Source organism: Nanorana parkeri, unplaced genomic scaffold (genome assembly GCF_000935625.1).
Source record: "Nanorana parkeri isolate BGI_ZX_2015 unplaced genomic scaffold, ASM93562v1 scaffold309, whole genome shotgun sequence".
NCBI classification, from domain to species: Eukaryota; Metazoa; Chordata; class Amphibia; order Anura; family Dicroglossidae; genus Nanorana; species Nanorana parkeri.
In genome coordinates this window covers 1,099,283-1,118,144 of record NW_017306577.1, presented here as the reverse complement: position 1 = coordinate 1,118,144, position 18,862 = coordinate 1,099,283, and the positions used below count along the sequence as shown (strand labels likewise).

Sequence of the window (18,862 nt, the reverse complement as noted above, 5' to 3'; positions counted from 1 at the left end):
GACGCGACGCTCGGCGAGGTAAGTAAGAAGACGCGCTGGCGCTGACTCGAGTATAAGCCGAGGGGGGCACTTTTCAGCCAAAAAATTGGGCTGAAAATCTCGGCTTATACTCGAGAATATATACGGTAATATATCTCATATATGATGATTATATGCATGCAGCTATCTTCTTACATGCCAGTCATGTGACTCACTCGGTCTCTGTGCTTCTCTATACAATGCATGGCTGGTGGGAGGGGCTGGCAGGGGGCTGTACATAGCTTCCTAAAACCATGACAGGGCCCTCCTTACCATCTTGTGACTGTAATGTCTTCCTTATATTGTAAAGCGCTGCGCAAACTATTGGCGCTATATAAATCCTATGTAATAATGACAGCACCCGGCCTCAGTACTCCTCTGAGGCATTGATGCCACCAGCGGGCTTCTCCATTGAAGGAGTTATGCTAATATCAAAATGCCTTGATGGGTGGATGTCAGTCTGGAGGAGTGGGCGGACCTAGGCAGGCTGTATTTGCATGCAGACCACCCTGGGTAACGCCCACATGTGATGCTGAGCCTCCATGATTGCAAGAATCTAATAAAAAAAGATAGAAGACTGAAGGGAAGGCCGGAGGTCAGATAGAAGACTGAAGGGAAGGCCGGAGGTCAGATAGAAGACTGAAGGGAAGGGCGGAGGTCAGATGGAAGACTGAAGGGAAGGGCGGAGGTCAAATAGAAGACTGTAGGGAAGGACGGAGGTCAGACATTAGAATGAAGGGGAGGACAGAGGTCAGATAGAAGACTGAAGGGAAGGCCGGAGGTCAGATAGAAGACTGAAGGGAAGGACGGAGGTCAGATAGAAGACTGAAGGGGAGGACGGAGGTCAGACAGAAGGGGAGGACGGAGGTCAGATAGAAGACTGAAGGGGAGGACTGAGGTCAGATAGAAGACTGAAGGGAAGGAAGGAGGTCAGATAGAAGACTGAAGGGAAGGACGGAGGTCAGATAGAAGACTGAAGGGGAGGACAGAGGTCAGATAAAAGACTGAAGGGAAGGCCGGAGTTCAGCTTTAAATTTGTCACAATGTATAAACTACAGAATATTGTCCTGTTCGCATCCTTAAGAGGAACTTATGAACGTCTCAATGTAAAGAGCCCCGACAAGGAAGGAAGACTGTCCCTGTATCGGACCATGTTCTGATTTCCGTACCTCTTGGGTGGTCTCGGTCCCCTGGAACATTTCAGGCTCCTCATCCTCTCCCGTCTTTGTGCCACCTCCTCCGCCGAAAGATGCTGACAGAGAGAAACATCATGTTCATTAAAGAGCACCTGTCACTCAAACTTTAGGGAAATGCCCATAATACAATATTGTAGATGTGATCCTCTCGGGGGCGCGGGGGTTTGGTGACGGGCTACAATGATCCATTCAATAGTATAAAGAAAAAAACATCAGCATTGTAGACCGCAGCCCCTCAGCCACAAGTAATAGGACCTTCATCTACGGTCTAACCTCAAACGTCTGTCCCTCCAGGTCTTTTGCATCACACCAGTTCCCCCAGGGGCCCCGGACACGCCTCCGTCTGGTGCGCTGCAACGAGAAACAAGAGCCAGTTACTACAGCAACACCCGAGGTCGTATTTAAAGAGACGTCGTCACCTGACCCGCTTACTGACTCACTACCTCTGCTGGAAGTCCATTCCAGGCGTCAACTACCTGCATAAGAATACTTTCTAGGGATACTTCTGAACTTTCCTCCTGCTGCTTCGAGGTTATGTCCCCGAGTTCTTGATCTGAGCTTCATACTGAAAGTCCTGCCCCCCTCAAAAGTATTCACACCCCTCATGTATTCAAAATGATATTAAAGCTAAGGTAGCTTTCATTTCTAATGCTGATGAAATCACTTACAATGGATGCCGCTCCTCGATGTTTACAAGTTTTAGTTTCCTGCAGAATCAGCTGGTCCCCTGAGCACTGGCCCTGATATCCTGTTTTAGGGTGGCTCCTTCCCCTTGCAGGGTCCTATGGAGCCACCCTTGAGTGTGCTAGTAAGCTGTGTGGCTCCTTTCCCTTACAGGGTCCTATGGAGCTACCCTTGAGTGTGCTATTAAGCGGTGTGTCTCCACAACTGCACAGACACAGCAAGGCAAGCTACTTCCCTGCTACGCTCCCTCCTCCTCCCAGGTAGCAAATGGAGAGCTGCTAGAGACTGTGCTGACACTTGTGATCTTGTACCAGACAGGAAGTTTAGGGAAGCCGAGCTGAGAGAGTTGGAGCGGTTTGGAAACATGATGACTGTACGTGCTTGGGCAAAAATTTAAAGAGATACTTTGCTGGGCCATGTATAATTTTATGAGCTGGATTCATTATTGATAAAAAGTTTGAGAGTTTATTACTACTTTGAAGGTTTCAGTCATGTCCCCCCTTTCCCTTCTTTCCTCCAGATTGGACATATTAAAAAGGAGAACTATGGGGTCAGGGGTTTTCCCCATAGTTCTCCTTAGGCCCCGTTCCCACTGCGCGATATGCAAATCGCGCGTTTGTCGCGCGATTTGCACATTGCGCGACATCGCAAGATGTCAGCGCTGGCGGATCGGAGCGGGGAGGGGGGAATCCAGCCCCTCCCCCTGTCACGGCAGAGAGCCGTGACAGGATCGATAGGTGAGCGAACGCCGCTATGTGTTCGCTCACCTCCCGATCTACTGAGCCGACCTGTGACAGTCTCATTGTCGCAGGTCGGCTAGAACTATGAGGTGAGTGAAAAGCCCCTCCCCCTCATAGTTATCCTTTAAGTTCCGGCTGCCTCACCCAAAATGTTTTACCCCTCGGACCTTTCACCATTCTGGTCTGTCTCAGGACTCTGGTTCTATTTTATTCTCAGCAGTGAAGCCCGATGTTCCCCTTTACCATAGTCTGCAGGCGGTGGGCGAGCTCGTACACTTCCAACGCATCTTTTACCAGCTTCGTCTTGGTTTTATCCAGCGGACGCGGCCGATTGTAAACCGCTTGCTCTGAAATGTCCAGAATACCAAGTAAGTGGTGGACAATGATAGGCAAGAAAATAAAAAAAAAGGGTTAACTAACCACAGCTGAAGGGTCGCTTACCACAGCCAAAATTAATGGCGCCAATTAATTCCAGGTAGGTGTGGATGCGCCCGATGCAGTTCACATCGCCGCAGTTCTTCAGTCCCGGGCGCACGGAGGTTTTGTTCAAGTAATTTGGCTTACAATTCTTCCTATAATAATAAAATATGACATTCGCCTTCAGAATATACGAAACCTCAAAGAGTACCTTGTTACCATGGCACTGATCGAAGGGGGATCTGCTGACATAGAACCATCTGTCAATTACAGGGGTGTGGCATTCGTATCGCCCGACGCCCGGGACATGTAGTTCCGGGCGCCTCCCAATATACTTACCTTTTGGCGAACGGTCCTTCCCGTCCACCAGTACGGGTGTACTATCTGTACCTGTTCCATGTATTCTGAATTTCGCTCGCAAATTGCAAGCACTCGTTGGTCAACGCGGTCACCTGATGGGATTGACCAATGAGAAGCGCTTCTTAGCACTGCTAAATACGGTTAAAATTATTTTTTTTGTATTAGGACACGTAGATTCGGCCCCCGCTTTAGTCCTAGACAAGTAGTTTTTTCAAAAATGTCCACACCCCTGTAATTACAAGGTACAAATGTTTATTCGTGCTTTATATGCAGATGCGATGATGTTGGTGATTATATTGATATTTTGGCGGGAATGTGACGTCATAATGATGTCAGAGGGGCTTTTGTGATTTTTCAATTGGTTCATTTTTTTTTGTATATATTGCGGCACGTAATCGCTTCGTGTTCACTCTTTAGAATAAAGATCGTGGATTGCCCCAACATAGGTTCCCTCTACTATCTCTCCCCCTCAAATACACAGTATATAGAAAACAGGGGGAAGAAGGAGGGTTTGTGGAGAGATAAGTATGATCCACGCATAGATAAAAGTTGTATCAAAGTTTATTAAAGATAAAATACAAAATACAGTCTCAGGCCGATTGCTTCTAAATCTATATACATGATAAAAGCCATAATCCAATAAACAAATTCAGATACCGGTCCCCTGAAGAAGCTAATTGTGCGAAACGCGCTGGAATTATCGGGACAATCATGTAATTTATTTAATATTTTTGATCTAAATCATATACAATTGGATCATGTACTTTGGAACAACAATGACTATTGGGACTACCATGCCAGTTATGTATCTGAATTGTTTATTGGATTATGGCTTTTATCATGTATATATAGAGTTAGAAGCAATCGGCCTGAGACTGTATTTTGGATTTTATCTTTAATAAACTTTGATACAACTTTGATATATGCGTGGATCATACTTATCTCTCCACAAACCCTCCTTGTGTTCACTCTTTGTTTGCCTGATGAAGGGACCAAACGGGTTTCCGAAACGTAGCCATGTTGTGACACCACAGAGGTCAATAAAATATCGGACTGAACTTGAGCCGGAGTGCGAGTGACTTCTTCATATTTCTACTCAAAGAGTACCTGTCCCTATCAAAAGGGAGCGCTACCAATATACCACGTTTCCCCGAAAATAAGACACTGCCTTATATTTATTTTGGCTCAAAAAACACCTCTAGGTCTTATTTTCGGGGTAGGTTTTTATTTTTTTTATTTTAATGTACAACAATCCACACTAAGGGCTTGTTCACACCAAGCGCGGAGCAGTTGCAGAGCAGAGCAGGTGCAGACCGGATCAAAACTGCGCCAATGTATTCCAATGGTATTTTTTGCTCCAGTTCACATGGCAGCGTGCAGTTGCAGAGCAGGTCCAGAGCAGGTGAAAAAACAGCAGCAGGCCCTATTTTACCTGCTCTGGAACGCATCAAAAACTCATGCCAATGCCTGGAACACACTGAAAGCCCATTTTAAACTTAAAAAAAAAAAAATATATTTTTTTTTTTTAACCAAAGAGCCCGGAACGCATCAAAAACGCATCTAAAAGACTAGCGTGCGTGTGCAGAAACCTGACCGGATCTGCTCTGCATTTGGTGTGAACAAGGCCTTATTGCTGTACAACAGTCTACGTGTATTCATGTACAAAAATACGGTGATCAGGGGTGCCGTACCTTTCCAAGAGCAATTTGCTAACCAATCGCTGGTCAGAATGAGCGAAGCGCGCTTTCACTATGGATTCCTCACAGGCGGAGTGCATTTGGTATCACTCCGCCTGCGAAAGAAGCCGGCGCTATAGAGGAGGCATCGGCTTATGCGGCTCTGCTCCCTCCGGTGCCGCCTTGCTTCCGCTAGCGCTGGCTTCATTGGCACCGCTGATTCTCTCCCGCCTCTCCAAGTTCCCCCCTTATGCCACCACCGGCCCCGGGAATGGTCACAACTAGGTCTTATTTTCAGGGAAACAGGGTAGTTGACATTGTATGACATTTTGGTGGCAGTACTCCCTGAATGGCTCACTGGTGTCCCATATATGATGAGTTGCAGTTGGTGAGGGGGCTCTCCGCACACCTTTCAGCAATCCCGGCCAATAAACAAAAACGGTGCTTGTAGTAACTACCACGGATGGCACCGTGCAAAACACAAAGTAGAAAAAATATAGGTCACCAGCACTCAAAATAATTTAAATGAATAAGTCCTTTTTATTGGACAATTGTGTCACGATAATCAAAAAGAGCCGACGTTTCGGGGCCACGCAGGGTCCCTTCTTCAAGGCAAAAGATGTGACCGGTCATTATTTTGAGTGCTGGTGACCTATATTTTTTCTACCATATATGATGAGGACACCTGGTATACGCCTTTGGTATTTACAACCCTTAGGACTCTTTCACATGGGCATGCGCTTCTGTACGGTTTGCACGCCCGGAGACCGAGTGCAGGTGCAGCATGTATTTGCATGCGGCCTCCTGTATATCCCTATGATGGTACGCGGCTGCATGGCGACCCGAATCTACGCATCCATATACGGCGTCCACACCTGTGCAGAGACCTGCTACCAGCAGGGAGAGGGGCTGCTTGTAATTGCGTGCAGCCGCACGTACACCCCTGTGGGAAGACGTGCCTGCCCGCGGCTACAGACCAACCTGAACCTGCACATCCATCCAGGTCCAGGTGCCCGCATTGGACGCAGACGGTCCGACAGAGACCAGAAGGCGATTTTCTCTCTCGTAAATCTTATCTGCTTTGCGTGGACTAATCATTTAAAAAATATATATTTTCCGTCAAACCAAAAAACATACCATTGCCCCAAGATGTAATTGCGTATCCTGAGATAGCGCTCCGGAGTCTTTGCTGGGCGCCCCTCGAAGAATTCTGGGATGGCCTGCTTTTCTTCTTCTTGAATGAAGTCTGGGTCCAGCAGCACCTCCTGGTCGGGCACTTTCAGATCTTCTGCACCATCCTGACTGTCGTCGTGCTCATAGGACTGAACCGTCAGCACGTCATCATCCTTATCCTGCGTGCTCGCAGAGGTGGAGTCCTGACTGGCTCCTTCATCTTGCGCGGGTGTCAAAGTGTCGCTGTGTGGCACGCATGTGAAGCAATAAAAAGCGTCCTCGTCGTCCGGTTCCTTGTGACAAAGTGCCTCTGTCTCTGCAACATACGTGTGCGGTTGTTCTGGGGTCAGGTGACTTTGTTCCGTGGCGGGATGAATGGCCTCTTCCTTCACCTGGCAGATCTTATCTGCTGGATTTATCGCCGAGTCAGGAAGGTCTCCGCTGCTGACAAATGCCTCGTCCACCTCATCCGTTATGTCGACCTCTTCATCATCAGATAACGTCTCAATCTTAACCGCGTTGAGGTTGGGGTCCGCTCGACCTCGGAATGCAGACAGTTTCGCTTCTTCCTCCGAGTTCTCGGCGTGGAAAACGGGAAACTCATCGGTGGCCGTGTTGCCATCTTTCTCCCCATTCTCCTTACACTGTAGAAATAGAACGGATTTTAAACTCCTGACTTTGAGTAAAGCCGACAGTTTCAATGTCTGAGCCATGCAATGATCATATGAAGCAATGCTTAAAAACACACAAAAGGATATTTACAATGTTGTTTTTGTGAAGAGGAAATCCAGGCCAAACAAATATTGTCTAAATACAAAATCAAAGATGATCAACTGGACCGCATCTGTGCAGAAAGGCGAAAGAATGTCTACAACAATACAGGTGAAACTCGAATAATTAGAATATCGTGCAAAGTTCATTTATTTCACTAATGCAACTTAAAGGTGAAACTAATATATGAGAGAGACTCATTACATGCAAAGCAAGATAATTCAAGCCGTGATTTGTCATCATTGTGATGATTATGGCTTACAGCTCATGAAAACCCCAAGAACCCCAAATCCACAACCTCAAAAAAGTAGATTATTACATGCAATCAATAAAACAAGGATTGTACATAGAACAATATCGGACCTCTGAAAAGTACAAGCATGCATATGTACTCAGTACTTGGTTTGGGCCCCTTTTGCAGCACTTACTGCCATTACTTTTGCACGATATTCTAATTATTCGAGTTTCACCTGTACATAAAAATATGACCAGGAAATAACCCAGATATATAGAAAACGTTACCAGCACACCCATGACTAGTGTCAACACGCCATCTTCTTTATTGATGCAGACTGTCAAATAACAACGTTTCTGGACCACGCAGGGTCCCCTTCATCAGGTTTTAATAACCCAGTCAGTCACAATGTAACTAAGAAAGTAGGGATGCACCGATACCAGTTCAGATACCAGTGCCGATACTTGGTATTTTCATGAGAACTACCCGGGTTGCAGCGGTTGCAGCTGGGACCTGGTTCTGGCGCTCCACCGCTGTCCTGAAATCATTAGTCTGTATTGTTTTAGAGAAACTGTCACATGACACTAAACAAAACTGTATCAGTACTTGTACTTGTAAAAATGGTATCGGTGCATCACTTTATATGTATTTCTAAAAAAAAAAATGCATTAAAACAGAGATGTACTAATCCCAGGAGCTCCGTAAACTCCTTAAAAATGACAGCTGCCTCCTAACTTTTGAATTTTTCTCTAGTCTAGTCTCGGAGCTTTAAAAGTATCTGTACTTGTACCGAGTACGGTACTTGGTATCTGAACATCCCTATAAGAAAGACTTCGCTGATCTCCCAGGAAAATAGCAACATGGAAAAGTCCACACAATCCCTAGAATTCATAAAGACAATCTCTGACACTCTTTAAAATCCTGTAGTGCAATGGTTCTCAACCTTTCTAGGGCTGGGACCCCTTAGTAACATTTGCCAAGTTGTGGTGACCCCCAACCGTAAAATGTAGGGATGCATCAATACTAGTATCTGTGTGGGCTCTCAGGAGGCTATGCGGGCTCTCAGGAGGCTAGTGGGACTCTCTGGTAGCATCCAGTGCGACCTCTGTGGTGCCCAGTGCGTGCTCTGTGGTGATCAAGCATTCACCTCCCCTCACCTGCCTCTTCCCCTCTCTCTGATGCTCTCCGGCCGCTGCAGCGCCATCCAGGGGAACTGACACTGCTGTGCTAGAAGGAGGCTGAGGAGCCTCTTACCTAGAGCAGCACAAGGCACGTGGGGACCCCCTCAATTTTGGGTTGTGACCCACTTTTGGGTCACGACCCACAGGTTGAGAACCACTGCTGTAGTGCATCCGCACAACAAATGTCAGTGCTTGCCTCAGATGTGTGTACCCGTTGGAAACAGGTATATAAATGTGGTGCGAGCATCACCATTTCCCGTGCAGAGGTGCGCTGAGGCCAGAGAGTCCATACTGGACAATCCATCCTTAGTGAAGCTCCCCACCCCCCACAACTGCTGCACATGTCTCACAGCGTTCGAGGAGTTTTGCTAGTGGGTGGGCTGAGCCTGATGGGGAAGCTGAGGGACTAGTTCCCCATCAGGTCTGCTCCCCTGACAGCATGAAGTGGGTGGATTCCACAGCCAATAGGCAGTCTGCTTTGCTTGTCTCTGCATTAGCCGTTTTTTCTGCATCAAGTACCGATATTTTTTTTTTTGGTACTCACCAATACGGATACCGAATGTCCCATTAAGGAAGCCGAGCGGCGTTTAATGACTCGCTGCCTGGCTTCCTGATTAGCCAGGAAGCCGGCTCCATGCTCCCTCATCACCAGGTGAGGTGGAAGCATGAAGCCAGCTTTCTAGCCAATCAGAATGATGGAGGGCAGGTAATGACTTGCCACCTGGCTTCCTGATTGGCCAGCTTCCCAACCAATCAGGAAGCCGGGCGGCGAGTCATTACACGCTGTCTGGCTCCCTGATTGGCCGGGAAGCTGCCTCCATGCTACCTCATCACCAAATGACGCATGGAGCCGGGTAACCAGCCAATCAGAAAGCCGAGCAGCATGCAATGACTCGCCGCCCGGCTTCCTGATGCCAGAAGCTTCGGGATAGGCATTGGGAGCATTTGGGCAAATACTCTGTATCGGTGCATCCCTACTCTGCATGTCAGCTTACAGTCTGAAAGAGCAACTGAAGCCAAAACATTTTTATGCAGCACAGTACATTGTACATTGCCTCTTCTAAAAACCCACCGGCCATATTTAGTACTGGCTTCCTCTCCCAGCAAACCATCAACCATACATGCGGGTGTAAGGCCAGCTCCCCATAAACTTGCAACCCTTATCTGCTAGTGAAATCTAGTATTGAAGCACAATCACCAAATGATGTGTTCCCCTAAAGGTACCATTGTACTGATGGCCTGTTATCCCAGCAACACAGATATACAGGTGAAACTCGAATAATTAGAATATTGTGCAAAAGTAATTGCAGTAAGTGCTGCAAAAGGGGCCCAAACCAAGTACAGAGTACATATGCATGCTTGTACTTTTCAGAGGTCCGATATTGTTCTATGTACAATCCTTGTTTTATTGATTGCATGTAATAATCTACTTTTTTGAGGTTGTGGATTTGGGGTTCTTGGGGTTTTCATGAGCTGTAAGCCATAATCATCACAATGATGACAAATCACGGCTTGAACTATCTTGCTTTGCATGTAATGAGTCTCTCTCATATATTAGTTTCACCTTTTAAGTTGCATTAGTGAAATAAATGAACTTTGCACGATATTCTAATTATTCGAGTTTCACCTGTATGAGCTGCCATTGCTGACCTCCTTCTGCCAGTTACCTGGCTGCCTTTGGCTTCAATGCTTTCCGAGTCACTGACCTGCCCCACTGCCTTTAGGGATCAGGGGGGATTTTTGTTCTTCCCTTTCCACATTTACCCCGGATCATCTATGAATTTAGTTTTTTTTTTGTCTTTTGGTTGAACTCAATGTGATTTTTTAATCTACTGAAGTATAATATGACAAGTCAGAAAACTAGCATGACCAGGAAGAGGTCAGCAATGGCAGCCTGTGCATCCCCCCCGTAAAGGTTTATTTGATGTCCCAGCAATCGGAGAAAGGATGGAGTTGCTGGAGGCCGGATGAGAGCAAACAAAACAAAACTTGGAATAACTCGGATTTGTTTTAAACCATTACCTTATTCTTGAAATACTGCCTGGCATAGCTCTTAACCTGTAACACCGTGCGGCTCCCTATCAGCCTGGCAATGTTCGTCCATCTTCTGCCGAACGTAGCCTGAAGGAAGAACAGGTAGAAAAAAGCTTTTATAAAGTGCCAGCAGCTCCGGATTGTCCGAGTATCCAGCGGGTGTGAAAATCCCAAAGAGCATTTGGGAAGCACTGTAGTGAAGCCAAGATATGTAGAGTTATAGAGAAGATGTTTGGTAGGGCAACGCTACTGTAAAAATGGCGTCCATTAGAGGCCCATTTTCATGGGAATGTGGGAACTATTATTTGTGATTTTTGGGTGTTTTTTTTCCAAGTTTTATATATTTCAGTTACTGCCCCTTTAAGAAAATTTAACTGTCATTTTTTCGGCGGGAAAAATTGTTATTTTGGCGGGAAAACATCGCCACGAGGATTTCTGGAAGTTTCCACAGCCACCCTATATAAGGAGGTGCTCCTAGGAATAATCATCAGTTGGAATCCTGATTTTCAAGCTCCCCCCCCCTAGTCGCGGTATTTTATGTGGTTTGTCACCTCGTAAGAGGGGGACTATTCCCTTGAGTGATGTATTGCTCGAGTTTCAATAACAGGGCAATATGATTGGTTTTAACATTTTACTGGTTAATTGATTGAATTGATTATTAAAGAATGATTTAATTATTTATTTCAATAAAATGCAGCGGCCAATTAATGCCAATTCTGATGAACGAGTGTGTTTTTGTGTTTCTGGAGCAGCTGTTCGTGGCAACCAATCAGCTTCTCTCTTAAGTTTGTTCAGTTAAGATTTGAAAATGAAAGAGAGGGAAGACGATTGGTTGCCGTGCACAGCTGCTCCAGTTTTGATAAATTCCCTTCTCTGTATCTAAAAATTCCACACAACATGACACCCAATTCAGAAACAGCAAGACTTTCTCTAAAAACATATTTTCTGATTACATAGTCCCAACGAAAGCAAGACTAGGAACATGTCCAGGAACAAGTGGAAGTATTTAAAACTGAACTCCGGGGATAACTCAAAAATACCCTTGCAGTGGGACTTCCCCACACTGCAACCGTTAAACGTTCATCTTTGTCTGGGGTACCATTAAAAAGCAGCTTTGCTTACCTTATGTCTTTTGCCGCCCTGGCACCCGGTGCTCTCCTCTTCCCTCCGACACTCCAGGTTGTGGACTGTTCCTCTGTGTCCACACTTGCAATGAAGGACTGATGGTCCTGCATTGAACCTGGTGATGTCAGAGAGTGACCACAGGATGGAGAGCCGAAGGGGCTAAGGGGACTGGTCGTACAGAGAGGGGGGGAAGCTTGTGGGATAAGGCGATCATTTAAAAGGTAGCCAGGTAGCCAGTGCTCCTTAAAATGTACAGATGGTGCCTAATGTTTGTGTTTTTTTTCGCCTAGTTGTTGTCAATAGAGTTGGCTACTAAAAAATCCTGCTGGCTTCTGGATTGGACAGACCATATCCTGCATTCCATATTATATTGTCTACCCCCCGATTTAAACCTTGCAGTGTAGAGGGAGCCCCACTGCTAGGATAGATTTGAATATTCCCCGGGTTCAGCTTTAATCAATAGGACCAGTATGAGGCGTAACCCCTCCTCCTCAGGATGGTATAACTAAGTAGGCCTAAACCAGGAATAAAACCTCTACTACAAGGATGCAATGGAAGCTTTTTCTATTTTGCAAACAGAGGGTGTCAGCTCCTAGACCATGTATTAGTCACTCTACTATTAGGCTCTGAGCACACGGGTGATTTGCCCATGATTGCCCTGGGATTAACCGCTACACACAGGAAAAAATGAAGCGCGGCATGTAGAAATGCTTAATTGCTAATGATAGTACAATGCTCCAAATTGTGCAACTGATTGCTGCTACTATTAACTACGCTTGTAGTGATTGTAAGTGACTAATCACGGGCAATTGCGAGCGACTAGCAGAAATAGTCCGAGTGTATGCCCAGTGGTACAAGGAAAGGAGATAACGAAGATATTCATATTTGGTTATTTTCTGCTCCTTCTTCCAACTCAATGCTGCTTTGGAAAGGAAACCTATACTGTAATGTTAAAGGATAAGTGCATTTATCCTTCCGCCCCCCGCTTTTACTGACCTAACTTACCTCATTCTGACGGTTATGGATCCAGCACCGCAGGCAGGGCAGTCTTTAAGGTGGGGCAAAAGGGGCAGCTGCCACTGGGCCAAGTCATTGTTGTGTGAGGCTCAGGCGGCTGGCATCGGAAGAATGCACCCTGCACCGGCCCTGTACATCCATAATTTAGTGCTGATGCTGCATCTGCACTGGCCTCCTCTGCCGCACCGTCCCATCCCAAACGCTAGGGAGCAGCAGCCTCTCCTCCCTACAAGCATTGGTAATCTGATGTCACCTCCCGCACAGTCTGTGGAGAAGGATTGATTGTTCCCAGCACAGTGCCACATCACTGCTGGTATCACAACAGTGGAGGGACTCGGGGTGGCATGTCATCCCCATAAATCAACATGGTGTCACCATTACAACTCTTACATCATAGTGGGTGTCTGTGGATGTTCCATAGGGACATGGATGTGACACTGCAGCTGTCACATGTCGGCTCTATTGATCAAGAACTGAGCGATCACATACTGCTGATCATTCAGTTCCTGATCTTCGCATAAGGGGCGGGGTGTAGCAGGGGTTTGACAGGTAGGGGGATGGCTGTGGCGGGAGGGGCCCAATTAAATATTTGCCCAGGGCCCAATTGATATTAAAGATGGCCCTGACCGCAGGTCTCACTCTCCTGGCACATTACAGCCCCCTGCACATTACAGCCCCCTAGACTTCTATGGGCCCATTGGGTTAGGTTAGGTCAGGGGGCAAAAAAAGTTAATTGCACTTTGTTTTAAATTTACTTTTCCATTCAAAATCTTACTGAGATAAATAAAGAGTAACAGAAGGACAGAAATCATTGAAGAAAATGCTTTTCATGGTTTCTTGAACAAAAACCCTGGGCTACCATTCACACGATCTCATGTTCAGATTCACAGATCATGTGACCAAATGCCCAGGCTTCTGGCTGTGAGCAGCGGTGCCCAGCCCTGCATGGCAAGAGATCATACATGGTGCAAGCACATGGATGGAAAGGATATACCGTATTTTGCGGTCCATAAGACGCACCGGACCATAGGACGCAGGGAGGTCCGGCGCGCCTTATGGAGCACTCGAGACTGTAGCTTCTGCGACAGAACCTGCAGTTAGTGACCGCTGCGACAGGTGGCGCTGTGATTACAGCGCCACGGTGTCAGTGATGACACAGAGCAGGCGAAGAACGCCTATTCTTCGTCTGTTCTATGGTTATCTCGATCGTCGCCGCTGCTCGGTTTTAATACGAGTGATCTCCTTAGATCACTCGTATTAAACGAGCAGTGGCTCCTACTACTCGCCCGGCGCCCGAAACTGCATGTCTCGGGCGTCGGGATTCGCTCCATAAGACGCAGGCACTTTTCCCCCCTCCTTTTGGGGGGAAAAAAGTGCGTCTTATGGAGCGAAAAATACGGTAATGTCTTCATATCTGGGGGTTCAGGTTTTTGAGTGGCTGTGGCGGCACTCAGGTTTACTAAGCTAAACCGCTGAACTGTTGCAGGAAGAATAATTCTGCTTACCAACCCCTGCTCAAACAGATCTTTCTCTTCCGCCGTCCACTTCACAGCTCCGCTGCTGGGCTTAGATGGAGATCGGATCCTGAACACAACAACAGAATAAAAAGTTTCATGCAAAGGACATGAATGCAGAGTAACCCAAAGCAATCAACCAGGTTTCAGATCCTGCTAGACAGCCTCTAACCGGCTCATTTACATGGTGCTGGGCAGTGGCATTCCAAAGAGTCCCTATGAAGCTCTTCTGAATCTAAGGCCAGAAGGATGTACAACACTCAATTCAAAGGATAAGTGCACTTCTTTCTTGCCCCTTCAACTAACCTAAACCAACCGCCATCCACAGATATACAGGTGAAACTCGAATAATTAGAATATCGTGCAAAAGTAATTGCAGTAAGTGCTGCAAAAGGGGCCCAAACCAAGTACTGAGTACATATGCATGCTTGTACTTTTCAGAGGTCCGATATTGTTCTATGTACAATCCTTGTTTTATTGATTGCATGTAATAATCTACTTTCCTGAGATTGTGGATTTGGGGTTCTTGGGGTTTTCATGAGCTGTAAGCCATAATCATCACAATGATGACAAATCACGGCTTGAACTATCTTGCTTTGCATGTAATGAGTCTCATATATTAGTTTCACCTTTTAAGTTGCATTAGTGAAATAAATGAACTTTGCACAATATTCTAATTATTCGAGTTTCACCTGTATACTTACCACAATTAGACAGCTGCGATTCCTCCGTTTGTGTACATCCAGCACTGCAAATCTCACTGTCCAGGCTACGCCTGCGCATTACAGCCCCATAGACTTCTATGGGACCACCTGTGATCATCTCAGGCCATAGAAGGGGCTGATATGCGCATGCACGGCCAGGACAGTGAAGATTTCTACCTCTGGATGTAAACAAACAGCAGATCCTTGGCCATCAGATCAAGGTAAGTATAGATCTGTAGAGGAGGAGGGCGGGTTACGTTAGATCAGAACCCCGGATTAACCCATTATATGCCCAGCAATTGGACATTTTATACTAACTCTAATATCCTGTAAAGCCGCCTGGATTCTGAGATGAAGGTGCCCCCTCTCTTCCCTTACCCTTTTTTTTCCTTCTCACCCCTCCATTTTCCTATTATTCTTATCAATCTTATTTATCTTTTCTATTATCTCATCATGCACAGCATACTTGCACAATATCAAAGATGTACCTATCTTTGGGTTTGTCCTCCTCCGGGGCGGACCGTTCAGTGCTGTCCCTCGTCGCTCTGTTTGCTGCCCCCATCTTTTCTGACGGTTCTACTGAGTCTGGCACATTCCCTTTATAGTCATTAAAAGAGAACTACGGGGTAAGTGTTTTTCCCCATAGTCCTGTTTAGGATCACGGGAGGACATATACTAACCGCTACCCCAAAACTCAGTATATAGTGGGCTGTTGCAGCAATATACTGAGAGCGCCGCAGCCGAGACGGATCCCGACAATTGTGTCGTGATCCACTCAGCTGCATGAGTGACAGCTGGCTCTGCCTATCTAGAGACAGCTGTGCCTGTCCCCTCCCCCTGTTCGTTCCTCCACTCAGCACTGGAGGATCGGAGCGAGGAGGGGGAAATCCCTGCAGGGAGCAGTGACTGACAGTCACCGCTCGCTGCAGGGAGGCGATCAGGAAGTAAGCAGATCGGCTGCATGTTTCTGCTCACTTCCTGATCAACAGAGCCGACCTGTGACAGCTCCTTTGTCACAGGTCGGCTCTAACTATGAGGATGAGTGGAAATCACATCCTTAAGCAGCCACTGTGAAGGTGCTAGTGGCTGGGCTGACTCTACAGTTCCTATAGATTAAAGCAGACCTTGCAGTAAAATAGGTCTGCTTAATAACTCTGGGACATCACCTGAAGAATGCTGCAGTATGCCACCTTCAGTACAGAAGCCGGAGGAACCTTTATTTTTCTTTGCAGTTTAAGATGGGGAAGGGGGCGCTCTTATTAGACGGACCTTGCATGGAGTGCAACTGAACCCCACAGAGTCTATTAATTCATTTTGTCAAAGGTGTGCTCAAATTAAATGGACACGTGTTTTTGTGCGCATGGGGTGTCCCTCCCTTCCTAGTCCAAGACCACAGTGATATAATCTGTACAGCAGGGGTGCCCACAATTTTTGCGTTAAGATCTACTTTCCAAATGACGAGCTACATGAGATCTACCAACGAAAAAAAAACCTCCCTCGCTCTCTCTCCTGGCTGTCTCTCCTCGCTCGCTCTCCTGGCTGTCTCTCCTCGCTCGCTCTCCTGGCTGTCTCTCCTCGCTCGCTCTCCTGGCTGTCTCTCCTCGCTCGCTCTCCTGGCTGTCTCTCCTCGCTCGCTCTCCTGGCTGTCTCTCCTCGCTCGCTCTCCTGGCTGTCTCTCCTCGCTCGCTCTCCTGGCTGTCTCTCCATGCTCATCCTCCTGGCCGTCTTTCCTCGCTCGCTCTACTGGCTGTCTCTCCTCGCTCTCTCTCTCCTTGCTCTCTCTACAGGCTGTCTCTCCTTGCTCTCTCTCCATGCTCATCCTCCTGGCTGTCTTTCCTCGCTCTCCTGGCTGTCTTTCCTGACTGTCTCTCCATGCTTATCCTCCTAGCTGTCTTTCCTCGCTCTCTCTCCCCTTGCTGTCATTCTTCATTTTCTCTCCTGGCTGTCTCTCCTTGCTCTCTCTCCATGCTCATCCTCCTGGCTGTCTTTCCTCGCTCGCTCTCCTGGCTGTCTCTCCTGACTGTCTCTCCTAGCTCTCTCTCTCCTGGCTGTCATTCTTCGTTTTCTCTCCTGGCTGTCTCTCTTCCCTCTCTTTCCTGGCCATCTTTCCTTGCTCTCTCTCAAGGCTCTCTCCCCTGGCTGTCACCTTGCTGTATTTTGCAAACAATGTAGTGCAACAGGCTGTGTAAACTTATATTCCTTTATGTAATACATAGCACTTCAACCTCCAGTATCCACCAGAAAGGTGTCAGGGAGCTCGGCTCAGCAGACTCCGGCTAATAGGTGATCAGGTGCACAGCTAAATAAATATACCAAAATGGAATAAAGGGGCCGCCATTCCCCCCCTTCCTGATCTACCAGCATCAGCTTTCAGAGCTACTGCTAGATCACCATCTACCTAATGGGCACCCCTGCTGTACAGTATCAGCAAAATCAGACTGAACCCCGGGCAGGAGCCTGGCTCAGAGACCAAATACTTACGGAGCTCGAGCCGTTTTCTTCTGTGGGCTCCTGAAAGTGAGAAAGCAATGTTGTTATATACAGCAGTAGTTGTCACACCTCTCACTGGCTTCTAATGTATCGATGGGAGCGGCCTCTATGGTGTACCAATGAACTTTACAGCCGGATTTTTCTGCAAACCGGGGGCGCCGGTATTGCTTTGTCCAGGGCTTCTAATGTACCCATAAAACCCCTAAAGATGTGTGCTGTCCTCCATATTGGATCCTCCTGTGAAGGGACACTGACCTCTTGATAGCGGCCTTTTCTGCATTGTTTGAGTCGGACCAAAACTTTGCTTGAAGTGGCTTGTTAGATAAATAATATCTGCAGAGCTGCTAAGGAAACCTGCAAAAATAAAAATAAATCCTACACCCACCATTGAGGGGGGTCGAGTAGCCCCCACTGCAAGGGTTAAAAGAGAACTATGGGGCAAGTGTTTTTTTTCCGCATAGTTCTCCTCAGGGTCACGGGAGGACACAAACTAGCCTCCTCCTGTGACCCAAAGCTTAATTTTTTAGTGAGCTGCAGCTCGCGGTATACTGAGACCGCCGCAGCCGGGGCGCATCAGGACAATGCTGTCGAGATCCGCCCAGCTGCGTGAGTGACAGCTGGCTCTGTCTATCTAGAGGCAGAGCCGGCTGTGCCCGCCCCCTCCCTTGTCTGTTCTTCCAATCAGTGCTGGAGGAACGCAGAGGGGAGGGGGGGAATCCCTGTGGGGAGCGATGACTGCCAGTTACCATTTTTCTGCAGGTAGAAGCCATAAGCTGAGCGAACAGTGGTTTGTGATCGCTCCATTTTCAATCTATAGAGTCGGCATGCGACAGCTGCAATGCCCCACACGGCTGCAACTGTTCCTCCTGTCAGCGCTGGAGGATCGGAGCGGGGAATCCCTGCAGGGAGCCGTGAGCGACAGTCACCGCTCTCTGCAAGGAGATGATCGAGAAGTGAGCGAGCAGCGGTATGTGATCACTCACTTTCCCGATCTATAGAGCCGACGTGTGACAGTTTCATTGTCACACGTCGGCTCGAACTATGAGGATGACTGATTTTCACTCACCTCATAGTTCTCCTTTAAGAACACTTTTGCCCCGGAGTTCTGCTTTAACTCTTTTTCACTTTATCCAGGGGTCTCAAACCTCCGGCCCTCCAGCTGTGGTGGAACTACAAATCCCATGATTTTGATCTCTTTTCGGGAGTCATGCCTGTGGCTGTGAGAATCTTGCAATGCCTCATGGGATTTGTAGTTCCACCACAGCTGGAGGGCCGGAGGTTTGAGACCCCTGCCGTAAGCTGAGCAAACAGTGGTATGTGACCGCTCCTCTCGATCTATAGAGCCGGCATGTGACAGCTGCAATGCCCCACACCAGCCGCAACTATTGGGAGTGAGAGTCTATTTCACTCCATAGTTCTCCTTAAGGTAACATGCACATGGTTTGGGAATTTCCTATATTTGTCAGCTCCATTTAGGGGTGCTAGTGCAATTCCGAACAGCATCCGTTGTTTTATAAATGCCCCCCC

The 18,862-nt window shown here is 47.3% G+C and overlaps 1 protein-coding gene across 1 annotated transcript in view; it reads right to left on the bottom strand.

Moving 5' to 3' along the window:
- MYSM1 (Myb like, SWIRM and MPN domains 1) overlaps window positions 1-18,862 on the bottom strand; it is a 39,549-nt gene that overhangs the window by 18,292 nt on the left and 2,395 nt on the right. Inside the window, exons 4-12 of the mRNA XM_018557895.1 lie at window positions 17,591-17,668; window positions 17,327-17,356; window positions 14,133-14,211; window positions 10,474-10,572; window positions 6,229-6,908; window positions 3,080-3,210; window positions 2,882-2,985; window positions 1,488-1,565; window positions 1,188-1,270 (exon numbers count right to left, since the gene is read on the bottom strand). Of these exons, the coding sequence (XP_018413397.1) occupies window positions 1,188-1,270; window positions 1,488-1,565; window positions 2,882-2,985; window positions 3,080-3,210; window positions 6,229-6,908; window positions 10,474-10,572; window positions 14,133-14,211; window positions 17,327-17,356; window positions 17,591-17,668 (1,362 nt within the window). The remainder of the gene's footprint in view (window positions 1-1,187; window positions 1,271-1,487; window positions 1,566-2,881; window positions 2,986-3,079; window positions 3,211-6,228; window positions 6,909-10,473; window positions 10,573-14,132; window positions 14,212-17,326; window positions 17,357-17,590; window positions 17,669-18,862) is intronic.